This window comes from Meriones unguiculatus, chromosome 3 (genome assembly GCF_030254825.1).
Source record: "Meriones unguiculatus strain TT.TT164.6M chromosome 3, Bangor_MerUng_6.1, whole genome shotgun sequence".
Lineage (NCBI taxonomy): Eukaryota > Metazoa > Chordata > Mammalia > Rodentia > Muridae > Meriones > Meriones unguiculatus.
Window position 1 is genome coordinate 168602543 of NC_083351.1, and position 15446 is coordinate 168617988.

Genomic DNA, 15446 nt, shown 5'->3' on the forward strand with positions numbered 1-15446 from the left:
GGCTGCTACGCAGAGATATGAAGAGCCTGAAACCAGCAGGAATGCTGAGGTGGAGAAGAGCCTTCTCCCGGGCCAGGAGGGGTTGTGTCCCACATAGTCAGCGTCCCGGGTCTCTCTCCCACTTTGTTGACTGGGGTATTTCTATTGTCCCCTGGGGTCTGCCCTTCTCTCTTCATTCTGTGCTTCTCCAGGGTCAGAGCAGAGCTCGGCATCATGGGCAGTGCTGTGAGGAATGCGTGTTTCCTGCCAGAAGCTGTTCCTCTGGTGGGGTGCTGCGGTATCAGGACGAAATGTGGAAGGGCTCGGCCTGTGAGTTCTGCACGTGTGACCAGGGCCAAGTGACCTGCCAGACAGGAGAGTGTGCCAAGGTGGCCTGTGCCCTGGTAAGAAGTGGAGGCATTTCCATTTTTACCCTGGTGACTCCTTCCAGCAGATGGTGGTTGTTCCTTCCTTCCTGGCAGCAGAGCAGGCTGATGGCTCACACTTCCAGGGGCCTCTTAGCACAGAGATGCTGGGATGGAAAGTGAATGTCACTGTCTGTTCAGACTCACTTAGAACGCTCCCCAGAGCCTTTAGCCATCAGTGTATCTGGTCAGATTAGAAGAACCAAGCCAGAGGCATAAAGGGAAGGATGTGATGTGGGACGTTAGCCTATCAGTCAGTGCATATGGCCCTCATGGCGAGGGGACTGCCCTGTTTGCTCTAGCCTTGAAACAGTGGTCTGCAGATGGGCCTGGGGCCTGGCTCTTTCTGCAAGCCCATCAGCTGCATTTCATAGAAAAGACACCCACGAGCCCTCCTGTGGACAAGGAAAGAAAATATATTTTTTAAAAGAGAGAGCAAGGGGGACCTCATAAACAATTAACTCTGTGGACCTCTGTTGACTTCTGCTATCAGCAGAATTTCTAGCTTCCCACACAGCAGCCTCTGTCTGGACCTCAGATGTATATTTTAGGGAAATTACTGTTTTTTTCTTTCCTCCCCTTTGAACTCAATTTCGACCCATGACTAAAAAAAAAAAGCAACAACCAAAAAAACCTTTTAAAGTTTTCTCCTCCTCTGGCCTCTCCCTTCCGCCCCTCCAGTTTTCCTCGGGCTTGTGAGCTTGCCAATACAGGGCTACAGAGATCTGAAGCATGGGGATCAGTGAAGGCATTTTTCCTTCTGGTTCCTCTCCCCCACTCCCCTCAGCAGCGAGCTTAAAGAGGAGTGAGCTTTCAGATAAGGCTGTCATTACAGCACTGCTATTTTTCATTCCCCCTCCTGTATGGATCTAGGTCTTGGCTGAGCTGAGACAGAGAAGGGTCTTGCCTTCATGTAGATTTGGTCACCCCCATCCACCTTTTCATTCCTTTTCTCTTCATGTGGGGGGTGGGGAGTCAGAATGGTTGGAAAGAGATGACATGAAACTCAATGAAGCCTCTTCCCCATCTCTGGCCTGCTAGGGTGGGGCTTCCTTGCTTCCGCATCTGAGGATGCTGGATTATTCCCCAAGGTTTAATTTGTTGAATGGTTCAAAGGTTCGTGAAAAGTGGGAGAGGTGATCCTGGTCAGCTGGGCTTCTCAGTCTCCCTCACAGAGAGTGGCGTACCCCACTGTCCCTTTTCGTAGCACCCTTCCGTGTCTGCTGGCCCAGTTGATGTAGACGGTCACTTAACTGTTGTGCCATAAGGTAGGCTCTTTGAGTGTCCTTGTGGGCAGTGAGGATTGGCTGCTGGAGTTGAGAGCGCAGTGCTCCCCAAACCATCCTGATGCTCCGTCAGCCTATAGTGCTCCCACCTTTGCCACTACAGATCAACATTCTGAAGCTCACAGGCTTTCTTCAACTCCTTGCTTTCTTCCCCCAGAGCATCTCTACATAACCCCAATTTTCAGTGAGTTGGATTCTAACCTAGAAACACTGCCAGTAGTGAAATTTTAACCAAAATAGAATCTTGCCAGGGTACTCTTCAGCCTTTTTTTAGACAGCATGATTCTGAAATTAGCTTTGGTTAATGACCTTGTTAAAGCCTGGTTATCCTAATGGCTTCTTAATTTCTGCTTTGCTTGTGTCACTGGTGATAAAAACATGAAAACGGCATGCCATGACCTTGAGAGTTCCTGGGATTTGTGGAGAGCCTGATACATAAACAGAAATTATTCTACACAAAGGTCCACAGGAGCACCAAGGATTATGGAAATATGAATTAAATGTCTTCAGAGCTCCTGAGGGAAATGGCTTGAGGGAGAGCTACAAAGAATACTGCTGGCACTTTCAGCCAGTCCCACCCTGCTGTCTGCTTCCCTCTCCACAGTATCAAGGTCATTTGACTTCTAATCTTGGAGACCAAGGGTGCATTAGGTGTTAGTGTCACGAATCTGCACAAAGCTATATAAATGTCAGTGTCTGCAGGTGACAACATCACTGAGGCCCCCATTGCCATTTATTATCTAATCAGTTAGCAGCAATGTTCTGAGTAGCCTTGAAATCAACGTGCAGTTTTACTTTCTTAAAACAGGAGGAAATGGCATGATCCTCGTCTTTGATGTATTCAGTACAATCCCTAGGCACTGCAACATGAATTGATCAGTGATTGATTTCATATTTCCAGATGTTACCATGTCATTGAACATAAATTCGGATGAAGATAACACATTATTTCTTTCTTCTTAAAAGGATGTACTATTGACGTCTGAGATGTATTGTGCTGGGAGGAGTGGCTTAGAGCACAATCCACCTAAGAGAGAAGGCATGCATAACTGGGGAGCCTTTCCTTCCCTCCTGTAGGAGAAAAACTATCTCAAAAAAGGCCGTCCTGTGCTAATGGGCATTAAGGTGTAGGTATTCAGTAGAGAAGGTGCATCCGATTTGATACTGAGAACCCACTTAGAAATGAAATGAATGAATTCGTTTCACAATTCAGTTCTATTCAAAGCAGAAGTCGAATGCTCGCTCATTGGCACATTCTCCACAGCAGTAATCTGAAGTGTTTGGGGACAGCCAAGCTTCTATAAATAGTAAAGCTGTTTAGACCTCCCTCCTGTACCCAAACTGAAACCTTGTTCCCCGGGAACAGGCCTTCTTGGGCTGCCACCTTCTTCTCTCTATGGGCTGTGGGAGCTCTCCACAACCCTCTGCCAGGCCTTTGCTTTGTAGTAGAAGTACATACTCTGTCTTGCTTCAAAATATTGTTTTAAGCAACTTGGATTGCACACCATGTAAAGCCTCTTACATGCTTTGAAAGCAAGTTTCAATCTGAATCACGGTGAAACCTTCATGGCAGCTGATTCTCTGTGTTTCTCAAAACAATTTATATGTAAATACGCCGATCCCTGTGGCCCCCACTGCTCTCTGTCGGCCTCTGACTGGTGTGAATTTTGATGGACAGCGCTTTTTGAAATAACTTTTAGGAATTATACAGTGTTGTAGCCATTCATACAATTTTTTGTTTGTTTTAGGAACTTGTGTTTTCCTTCATTAAAAAGGAAACTCATATTCCTTTTAGAAGATCTTGGAAGACTCTAGAAAAGAGCCTGAAAATACATTCTTAATGCTACAACCCAAGGACAATGAATGCTCTTACAATGTATTTTTCTTTAGTATAGTGTTTTAAACATAAACTCTCATTGTTTAACATGAGTATTTAACTTTACAGTGCTGTTTCTATTTAATATGGTTACTATACATTGGAATATAATATAATTTGAGTATTAAATATTAAAAGAAATGTTCTCATTCATGAGAAACTAAGTGACTCTTTAGTAAGGAGATGGCTGTAGAGAATATCCTGCAGCCTACCAGTATTAGATATTATTGTTCACATGAGCAAAGTTTGCGAGCAGAATCTGTGACTTAGTAGCATATTCCCTGAATGTGGGGCTGCAGTGGAATTTAAGCTTTCTAATCTATAGGACTGAGAGCTATTTAGATTTTTAAAACATTAGGCATTTATTATTTTATAATAAAAAAAGTTGAAATTATTAAAGTGGGAAGATTCTGTAAGCAAACATCCATCTTTGAAATGTGGCATTTCTCTTCTTCCCCCTATAATTATAAAGAAAATTAGCTGTGAGTTGGCTAACTCTGAGAGTTTCAGAATGATGAATAAAAATTACTTTTCTGCTATTTAATTTATTCCTGAGACTACATCTGTGCATAAAAGGATCCATCTGATTTGGTATTCAAATACTGGCTTGATTTGTATGCTATTGTTGACACTAAGGTTGCAAGTTCTAACTGTATCTGTCTCAGAGAGTGTGAGCCTTTCTGCCACACCTTTGCTGTCCTATGACATTGCCTTGACTACCCTTCCTACTCATTTGAGCTCTTGGTCACGGGTAGGTCGGTAATTATGGGGTGAAGAGAAGAGCCCATGCACACGTCATCAAAACGAAGGAGGAAATGCACTTGGAGAGTTATGAGGTGACATCCCAGCGGAAGCCCGCTGGGGATGGGGATAGCGGGTTGGGGGATGAGGGGATGAGGTTGGGGGACACTCACAGATAAGCAATGGGCTGAAGCAGAGAGTATGCAGCCTCTCATTCCAGTCAGGAACCCAGCAGCTTCTCAGTTTAGCACTGCTACCTGGAGATGCTAATTTGATGTGTACCACTGCAACTCTTATTCCTACAGGGTGAAGAATTAGTTCACTTAGAGGGAAAATGCTGCCCAGAATGCGTTTCAAGGGTTGGTTATTGTGTTTATGAACAGAAGTCAGAAATTGTGAGTATCAGGTTCATAACAAAAGACTATTAAAATTAATTGATGAAAATTCACTTAATAAGATCTTTATTACCTCCTCGTGTCTTCAGACCCATTCGTTTGTTCAGCAAACTGTTATATATACATCAAGATGTGCTAGGCATTGGGGGGAGGACTGAAAGCAGGAGCTGGAGTCTGCTCTCAGAGTGGAAGGTACTTTATAATGTGAGAAAATGATAAGTAAAACACAGATCTACACAGTCACATACACACATGCACACACCCAAACACACACCCAAATCCTCCCCCCACCAAATGCACTCCCCAAGTAATAAATAAAAACAAAAGAAATGACAGGATTTTGGTGGATCAGATGTGGGCTGAAACTCCTCCACTTGCTAAAGTTTTATTTCTCTCTGTGTCTGAAGAAGAAATTACCTCGATCCCTTTAAACTTGCCTTATCTGAGCACACTGAAACACGTGCATGTGGGGCCAGAAGTCAGCCTGGGGTGTCATTCTCAGAGGACACACAACTTGGGTTTTGTTTTTGACAATGTTTCTCACTGGTCTGGAGTTCACTAAGTAGACAAGGCTGGCTGGCCACTGACCCCCGGGGATCTGCTTGTCTCTGTCTACAAAGTGCTAGGATTACAAGTATGTGCTACACCCAACTCTTTTCATGTGGGTGCTGGGGATCCAACTCAATGTCTCGTGCTTTTACGTAGGAAACACTTAACCAACAGCACTATCTCTCCAGCCCTGCCTAGTTTTAAAAGCCCACGTTTTGTTTTGTTTTGCGGATGTGGAGATGTTGACAGATTTGTTGTGAACTTTAACAAATGTCCATTGATCGCAAACACAGTGGTTTCACTGACCAATCAGAGTAGGGTTGTAAGAATTGGGAGTCAGTGCTCTAACTGGTAAACTGACAGGTGTCAATCACATCTGCCAACTTGCCAGGGCTTCTGCATAGTCTAAGAGATAGTGGTGTAAGCTCAGGCTGTAAATTTGAATCCTCCCCACCCCCACCCCATGCCACATACTGTGATCTTCAGCAAAGTTCCTTATATATTACAGATAAAAAAGATCCTTTCCTCCTGGACTGTGGAGATGATAGATGCAAAGCACTTAGAACAGCCGGTGGCATATCTGTAGTTGGAAACATTGGTAAAATTAGGATGTTGTCATCACTTGTCTTACGGTGATATTTTAGTCATCATCATTGTTTTAAGAATTTAGGAAATTAATGTATCCCTGTAAATGTTGAGTTTGTGTTTCTTTCATAATATCAGTTCATCTACCTCTTTCTTTGGAACTAAGTCACACCAGATAGAACTAAAGAAATAACCACGGATCTCCATGGTAGTCTGGTACACAGACATTCAAGAGGCTCAATTAAGAGTTTAAACTCCTTGACCTTGAATCCCTGTATATTGAGGGGAATGAAATCCATGTGTTCAAGCACGAAGCAAGAATAAGAACTCCATGTTTCCTCACTGTGTCGCCTTCACCCTTGATTGGAGTTCACTTTCCTAGCGTTTGATGTAGACGATTTTATTTGTATTCATAAGAAGTGAATAAAGTTACATGGTGGAAGTGGATAACTTCTAATGAAAAAATAAACAGATCAGCCTAATGGTATTTTTAATGGTATCATAAATATATTCATCTTTCTTTCTAGATGTTTTCAAATGCGAGTGAAATTAAGCATATTGCGGTAAGTATGGGTTTTTAATTTGTGCATGGATCCTCACAGAGTTGTTTTAAGTAATGATTTGCATGAACTTTCTATGGGAGCCTTGGTATCTTAGCATTTTTCATAGATGTATTTGCTGACAGTAGCATTGGAAACTAATGGTGTACATGAAAACAGAGACAACTATACATTAAACTTGGCCTTTTTATTTTTTGCTTAATTTTCGATAATTGCTAATTGCATTTCACTAACCATGGGCACCTATATGTGTCCTTTTCCTTCCTTCTCATGATTTTCTCCAGCCTAGACATCTCAGAGTGATCCCTGAGGGAACTCTGTGTGTGATAAAATGTTGAAGGAATCACTTCTTGGGATGATGAAATAATAGTTCCCCAAGAAGCTGAGCTTCTCTCTTGTTTCTTTAGTTCTGCAGTGCTGTGTGGCTTCTTTTAAAGACACAGTGAATGCTTCTTCATGCCAGCGAGCTTATCATCTTAATGTTAGTGAGGAAGTGCTTAGGAACCCAGGCTGACAGCATCTCTTCCTTCTCATGACTGTGTTCCTCAGTTTTCTCCTGTTTTCCAACCTGCCTTTGAAAAATACTGTCGGTGTGATGGTTAGCTTTATTACTTTACATTAGTTAGCTCAGCAAGTGTTTGATCAGACTTTTTTTTTAAAATGTACTCTCCTATTTTCTCATTTTTTTCTCTCTGATCAATCCACTGCGACCTATGTAGGACCTCTGTCTCATTCCGATTTCCAGGGTCAGCGGATTGTCAAGGAAATTGCTTCTAGAATCAGTATAGATTCCCTGTCAAACTACTCATGCATGTTACCATAATTTGCTTGGCCAGAAGGAATATTTTAAGGAGAGAAATCTCATGGTACATCTGTAGCCATAAAATGGACCTGAGAAAGCTATAATTTTGAGAATACAGTATCTTTCTTGTTACTCTGACTGTAGCCCCCATAAGGAAATACGGTTTTGAACTGAGTTTCTCACTCTTATTATAGAGATTGTGTTTAATGGGCCTGATAACCACTAGGTATATGAAGTAATGGTAATGCCTCCGAGTGGGTTTTGTTTTGGCTCTGTGGGGTGAAATGTGTAGACAAACACATTTTACATATCCTGGTTACCCAAAGGTACTTCTAATTTATCTCTTGAGTGTGCTTAAAATCATTCCATTGATGTTGCACATTAAAAGAAGCCAATTAAAAACAAAGAAGGAGAAAGTCTGTAATTGTTTAATTCCTTGTTGTCTGATGGCAGAGTTGGGAGGATGGGGGGCATCTACTGGCCCCTTGGGAGCTTACTGGTCTACCCCAGAAATTTCTCTTCTGAGTCTCTGCAACCCATCACTATCTCCACTGTTTCTCACAGGAGGGGGAGAAGTGGGAAGAAGGCCCTTGCAAGGTGTGTGAGTGTCGGGAAGCTCAAGTCACTTGCTATGAGCCATCTTGCCTACCATGTCCAGTGGCCACCCTAGCCCTGGTAGTAAAGGGACAGTGCTGTCCGAACTGTACACCAGGTAGGTCCATGCCCCATTTGTTTCTACTGAGATAAATTTCCTGTCAAGAAAATTCAAAGATATTTTGATTTTTCAACCACTTTTTTTTAGTTACTTGGTTTTGAAGGTTTGTTGTTTTCTGAATTTTCTGACAAATTATTCTTGTTATCAATCTTTGCAGAATTTGTCTGACTGCAATCGTATAACTTTGGGAAGTTCATCCTGAGTCCTTCACACTCAATATCTTGGTTTTTTTCATTATAAAATATGACTTATTTTTCATGACAAAAATTTGTATTAGTCAAATATTACAATTTTTAAGGACTGGTCAAGGCCTATCTGCCTTCTACTATTGAAAACATAGTAATTCTATGAAATTTACCAGAGATATTCTTCATTTTTTTTTAAGGTGAACTGTGAAACAGATGGCTCCTTTTGCAGTTCTCAAATGAGGTTTTAAAGTTTCAGGACTCATTAATTTCTTCCAAAAGAAAATTTTATCTACTTGTTTTGCAGTTGTGCTTTCAACTCACCTGGGGTTGAATTAGTTCCAGTTAGTAGTTGTTGGCAGGCTCTGCCACTGCCCAGCTCATTGCTGAATCTCCTCTAGCCTAGCCTTTCTCAGAGACAAGTGGCATTTTCATCCATTTGTATTTCCTAATTAATTGTTTCCATCTGCAAGCTAGTTTCCCACACTGGCATCTGCTCTTGCCCTCACCTTGTTTTGGCTAATCAGAGTTTCACTGAAGGCCTTGTCAAGGGAAAAGCAGCGGGACTTTATATTTAATTATGGTACCTTTGCCAAAGTGGCTCTCTGGGCTTTGCAAAACAAATATTTAGCATGCTGTGTATGATATATTAAAGGTATCGGGCCTTTGGAAACTTTAAAACCTGAGCACAGCCCTTTGGTGACTGTTACCACTGAGATCAGTGGTAATCCTGATTAGTTTGAACAAGAGTCAAGTTTTTGAAGAAAAAGAAGGAAACTTGGGGTATCTGTTAAAGATAATAATTATTTTTAAGAGTTGTAGGCTCTATGTCTAAACTCTCTGTGCATGCCCATTTTCAGAAGTCCCTCTGATACAATGGATGACTAACTCTGCTTAAGTCCCACAGCAAGGAGGTGGCTATGACTCTAGAGTCAGTGCATTAGGCAGAAAGCCAAGGAGCCCATTCCTACACATGTTTGGGAAGATGATGGTGGTATATCAGGCAGAGGGAATCTTGTAATCTTGCATGAGTGTTTGTTGTTGCTAGGTGGGGGCATTTTGCATCTGAGTTCTCTTGTTCTCTGTCCTTCCTGTTGCATGGAATGTACTTGTCCTGTGGATTCTTCAGTCTTTACTGAGTTTTCTTCTTTGTTCTTTGTTTTAGTTCATTGCCACCCAGACTGCTTGACCTGCTCTCACTCTCCAGACCACTGTGACCTCTGCCAGGATCCCACAAAGCTGCTGCAGAATGGACGATGTGTGCCCAGTTGTGGGCTAGGCTTTTATCAAGCAGGCAGTCTCTGTTTAGGTATGGCAATGCAGAGGTTGAGGCGTCCAGGGCTAAAGAGACTATCTGAGCCAAAAGACCGCAATGTAACAAACATACATCTACAAGCCACCACAATCATAGAAGCCTTGGTCTCTTTACCTTCAGATCTTTTTCTTTTGACATTTTATAGATGCTCCAGTGTTTCCTGGAAGGTGGGTGATATGGGGGTCGGATGCAATCTTCAAAGCTGGATTTCTTTCATTTTGAAAACTTAAATAATAACATTAGGATGGCTGCTATCATTTCCTAAAATGCTTGGTTAATCCAGAGTGGAAGTTTAGAATTGACAGAGATCTCCAAGATCATTTACCAGAACTTTCCAGTTCTGTAACACAAGGAACCAATGGGCTAGACAGAATTTGTCATCCTGTCCCACGTTACACAGATAATTGCTAATGGAGCTTATCATTTAAAAGTTAGCAGAGGATCTGAAATGAGTTCAGATGCACTTCAGAATTTTTGTCATCTGAGGAGATCTTACCTAGGAAAGCTCAGCTTGGGTGAGGTCAAATACTGCTGTCACCCTTACGTCTGATTTGTGAAGCTAATAACCCATTTACAAGTATATAGGTCTATTCTCTGCCTGTGAATGTTTAACTTCCCAGTCTGCTCTGAAGGTTTTGGAAAGGATTAAGCATGTGAACATCGGCAGATGCTTTGTACAGTGTCTAGGATGCAGATGAATCTTATTAAGGGTTAGCTACTTTCATCATTATTAATTTAATCATTTTCTTTTTATTTATTGATTTATGATCCTCGTTCTTTTTGAAGGTTGTTTAGGGATATTCTTCGTAAACAAGTTGGGTAATAAACATATTGAGGACTGTTAGAGAAGTAGAGAGGACCAAGACTTTTGTGCCAGACTGCCTATTCAAATGCCGGTGTCTGGTGGCTTTTGAGAGGTTATTTAATCTCTAGAGTTGATTTCTCATATGTAAAATTGGAATTAACTATACCTACTCCATAAAGTTGTTGTGGAAATTAAAACATTTAGATTTGTAAAGCCCTTGAACAGTGCCTGGCATGAACTACTTATTCTGCCAACAAAGGCTGTGAATTTCTTGGCCCCTTTTTTAAAGTTATTGTCTGTAACCCCAGAGCCTCAGGAGTGGGGTCTGTGAGAGTCTGCCTTGAGTGATGTGTTCTAGTTAACCCAAGCTCTTTTCTTCCCCCCTCTGTCTGGGGTCAGCCTGCCAGCCACAGTGTTCCACCTGCCGCAGCGGATTGGAGTGTTCGTCCTGCCTGCCTCCCCTGCTGATGCAGCAGGGACATTGTGTGCCCACCTGTGGGGACGGTTTCTACCAAGATCGCCACTCCTGCGCAGGTAAACACTGGCTGGGCTACAGCTGGGTGTGCCACAAAGAGCTGCCACAGCTCCCATCCCACCATAAACTACCAGGAGCTGTGATCCAGTCACTCAAATGGGTGTGCTTTGGTTTGCCGATGGTTTGACCCCTGCCTTGATTAGGGTCTTCTATTGATGGAATGAAACACCGTGACCAAAATCAACCTGGGGAGGGAAGGGTTCATTTCGTCTTACACATTGACCTCACAGGAAATCAGGGCAGAGAGTTCCAAAGTAGGAACCTGGAAGGAGGAGCTGAAGCCAAAGCTGTGGAGGAATGCAGAGGCCACTTGTTTCTCAGTCTCTTCTGTATATGGCCAACTCCTTTAAGATTTAGTTCAAATTCTTAATATTGTAATTGCTTCCCAAGGGAAGAGTTGTCACACTATAATTTAATTTGTTTATGCTTAACCAATTTTTGAATAGTAATTGGAATCATAAATGTAAATTAAAATGTACAAAAGTTTTGATGGTGTTAATTTTGGGTTATTTACTCATTTATTTTCGAGACAAGCTCTCACTATTTATCCCAGGCTGGCCTCATAATTCCATTCTTTGTGCTTTAACCTCCTGGACAGTCCTTGAACGACCAGTGCTTTCATGAATGTCTCAGCCATAACGAGGGGGAGGGGGGACGACAAAACAAAACAGAAACCAAAAATCATAACTTCTAGTGTTTACAGCTTGTCCCTTTCTATTTACCTGTTTTCTTAGAATGGGCAGCTGTAGACACCTTTACAACTGTCTAATGACAAGCAGCTGAGTACACAGATTCAGTTTGATGAAATTATTGAATGTATTCCTTTTCTTTCACCTGTTATATCAAAGAAACCTCCTGCTAGCCCCCCTAAGACATTTTCCCTACAAGGAAGTTAACCTCCCTCAGGTTGCATTCCTTCCTCTGTCCCACCTCACATCTAAACACACACACATACACACTAACACACAACCAGGCGTAGGCACATACTCGTACACACACACATACACACACACACACACACACACACTTTTTCCCTCTTCTCTTTGGTCATTTCCCCCTCTCTCTGCCCAGTGTTTTAATTGCTGGTGCTCATAGTGGTTTAGGGCATTTTGAAGTGGGTAATGTTTCATTTGATTACTGGTTTACGTAACTGCCTGCTTCACATGCCATCCACAAACCCTCGTGCAAATGCCTGGAGTAGAAAGTTGCTGGGAAAATTTGCTCCTGCTCCCTCCAGGGAATTAAACCAATTTGCTTTAGTTCAGGCTGGTTGCATTTTTATGCATAAAGTAAGGAGGAGGGAAAAAAACAACAGAGCAAAAGGAGAGAAAAGAGGTGTTATCAGTTTTCATGTAGTGTCTTGGCACTGAGACTACACATCTTCTCCTCACAAATAAGCTCTCTCAGCATGGGGGTCTCCTCCCTTCCTTCCTCCCTTCCTTCCTTCCCTCCTTCCTTCCTTCCTCCCTTTCCCCTCTTTCTTTTCTGCAATAGTCATGCTTGTACCACTTGTGTTGACTTCTCACCATTGACCTTGGATGTCTGTTGTCCAACCCATGCTTTTCCAATATGTGCTAAACTTTTCAAAAGAAGCCTGGCATTTTATAGCGGCAGAGCTACCTGGATTGATTTCTCTTGGCAGAGTCATTTATGCTGTCACTGGGATAATTCTCCACTTTATTGACCCATCAAAACCAAAAGAAAGTGCGCAGTCCGCCAAGGAAACTAATTAACAGAAAGCTTCTGATTAATATTCATGCTTACTATGTCAGCTATAGGAAGAGCAGGAAACATGGGACAAAGCCAGGTAGCACATACACATGGCTCTTCAAAAGAGATCGTGAGCAGGTAAATGAGATGGTGAAAGGAAGCGCCTGAGTCCTGCCGGCGAATCTTCTCTGAAGGAAGGCCGTTTGTCATTTTTTCCCTTCCTTGGGAGGTCAGTGATATGTACGGGCGCACGCTGTGCCTTATACACCTCTGTGCATATACCAGCATTGGTATACGTCAGGTTTGATTAAGGTAAATAACGCAGTAACTATGGATGACAGCATGCCTCAGGTTTTCAGTCTCCGTTTCATTTCCTTGCCTTCTCTGCTTTTGGAGTTTGATGACGGACAGGCTGAACCGAGGCTCAGTCTTACCTAGGTTGTATAGTAGCCTAAACTGAAGACCAGCAATGTACTTGCCTCCCTAACCCACCAGGTCGATCCGCTGAGCAGTTACTCCTTCAGTGCTAATCCTGATTTTAGGAAGCGCACTTAGGTTTTTACCATAACCTTTATGCATCCTTTGCTACCTGCTAGATCTGGTTCAACATCCCCTGTTGCCCACCTCATCCCACCCTTACTGACTTCATATACCTCAGGTCCTAGGACTGGATATTTGCTGCTTGTTCTGTTCTGATGCATTTCCAGGGATGAAAAGCCCATTTGTTAGTCACTTGCAGCCTGGTGTCAGGCCTTATCCAAGTGTGGGTACGTTACCAGTATTGCCTTGCCCCTCCCTGCATGCCTTGTGTTCTTACTGTCAGTGCTTTGGTTCCATTTGCCTCACTTTGGAAGTCTGGTATTAAATCTAAGTCTCTATCCAGGCTGAGATCTTAAGGCCCTGAGAACACTCCTCCTTGTTTTTCTTGTTCCTCTATTTAGTCACCTCTGTTTTACCCTGGTAAGACCTTTGAACAATGCACACCAGACACACAGACACACACACACACACACACACACACACACACACACACACACACACACACAGACACCATAGACAGAAGCCAAAAATACCCTAAGAAAGAGCTGGAGCTGTAGAAAAGACATGGGCTTCCATTTTAGCTCTGTCATGTACATATGCTTCAATGGACTGTGGGTAAGATGGAGACAGAGATGTTTGCTGCATCTTTCTTGTCAAAATTAAGAGACTGAATTCACATGCCTTGATTAGGAAATGGAGCCATGTGCCTTATAAGTCCTTCATAATGCTTGAAGAGTCTTTGGATTCTGCTTCCTCCTAGTTTTCTTTCCTGTCTGTTGTCCCCCTATTCATCCTCTTTGAAACACTGCTCTAAAGTCTTAGAATAGGAAGGTAAATAACCCAGTCATTGTCTATAGCGAGCTGGTAATCAGAACAGGGTGGCTGTTGCTTATAGAGATACTCAAAGCCAAAACAACAACAGGCAAAACTGAAGCAGCAAGAGACTGCAGCGCGTTTTCTATTTGAATGTTATATAGTCTCAGATGCTGAAAACCAAGGAATCAAGCAACGGGATATTTTATAGGATTGTAACTGAAAGGATTATTTTAACCTCCATTTACCACTTACTGCTATATGGCTTTGGGCAAGTCATTTAACCTTTTGGAGGCTCATTCTTCTCATCTCTATAATGACGATAGTATTATGTACTTCAAACAATTATTGTGAGGACTAGAAGAGAATTTTGAAAAGTATAAATTTATTCCGCCTGGCACATAGTATGTGGGTGATAAAAGGCAGCTATAGACATTATTGAAATCACTCTTTTATTTTTCAACCTGGGGAGACAAATACCAAATGACTCACACGAAGAAACAAGCACTGTTTTTTGACATTAATGTCTGCTTAAAAATAAAATACACTCATATCTGATGGATAATGCAGAGATATAATGCAGAGAACTTACTCCACTTTTCAGTTAAAATCCTCTTCTCATTTACTTGAAGTATTTGGATTGAATGATGAGATGCTGAAATTATTTGGATTTCAGTCAAAATTAGTGTATCCTTAGAGAAAGCATTTATGATGAGGAGCTGAAAATTTACATATATAAGAGGTTGGTATAGCTGAGATTTTTACAGCTGAGGTTTGAGCAGAGGAACTTCAAATGTCGATTACTTTTTGGAGGTATGTTTGCCTAGCACAGCTAGTCATTGGGGGAGTGTGGCCATCTCTTTGAAGCATGGTTCAGCCCTGAAAGACTTAATGGATTACGGCTTATGCTTGTCACTAACAGTAGCCTCATGGTGTCCCAAGTGGACTTCTCCAGGAAGAGAGTGCAACAAGACAGGAACTCTGCTCGGCAGTTCCTAACTGGGGTTAGGCACTATCAAACTAGTGTCCCCCACAATGTGTGCCACGCTAGCTTTATTACTAAAGCCCATGTTGAGACTGGAGGCTGGTACAGTGCTGCCACCCCACCTCCACTCACTTTGTTCAGCCTTGCCAATCATCTGCATCATTCTTACCATCGCCTTTGCTCTACAGCAGCCATACAGACAACTTCCATAGCTGCTGTCTGTCAATGGGGACTTTTGTCTTCGAGTACCATTTCCAGACACTTCCTTCTGCTCACACAACAAGCACCTGTCTAGCCTCTTCTATGTATCTTTTTCTTTCTTTCTTTCTTTCTTTCTTTCTTTCTTTCTTTCTTTCTTTCTTTCTTTCTTTTTTTCTCTCTCTCTCTTTCCTTCCTTCCTTCTTTCCTTCCTTCCTTCCTTCCTTCCTTCCTTCCTTCCTTTCTTCCTTCCTTCCTTCTTTCTTTCCTTCTCTCTCTCTCTCTCTCTTTTTGTACCAGACATCAGGGGAACAGTGAACCAGACAGAAAACTCTCCTACACTTAAGGTCTGTTTTTCTCTGTGGGGGAAGACTGTCCCCTAAAGCAGATAAAACAAGGTCACTTTTGATAGTTGTCTTTATAATTATCCTTAGGTGAATTGATGTC

General features: G+C 42.3%; 1 protein-coding gene across 2 annotated transcripts in view; it reads left to right on the plus strand.

Moving 5' to 3' along the window:
• The window catches only part of Fras1 (Fraser extracellular matrix complex subunit 1), a 403016-nt gene that overhangs the window by 174590 nt on the left and 212980 nt on the right, over positions 1-15446 (plus strand). For both annotated transcript variants that reach the window (XM_060380978.1, XM_060380977.1), the window contains exons 9-14: positions 192-383; positions 4613-4702; positions 6364-6399; positions 7763-7910; positions 9264-9407; positions 10618-10752. In XM_060380978.1, the coding sequence (XP_060236961.1) occupies positions 192-383; positions 4613-4702; positions 6364-6399; positions 7763-7910; positions 9264-9407; positions 10618-10752 (745 nt within the window). The remainder of the gene's footprint in view (positions 1-191; positions 384-4612; positions 4703-6363; positions 6400-7762; positions 7911-9263; positions 9408-10617; positions 10753-15446) is intronic.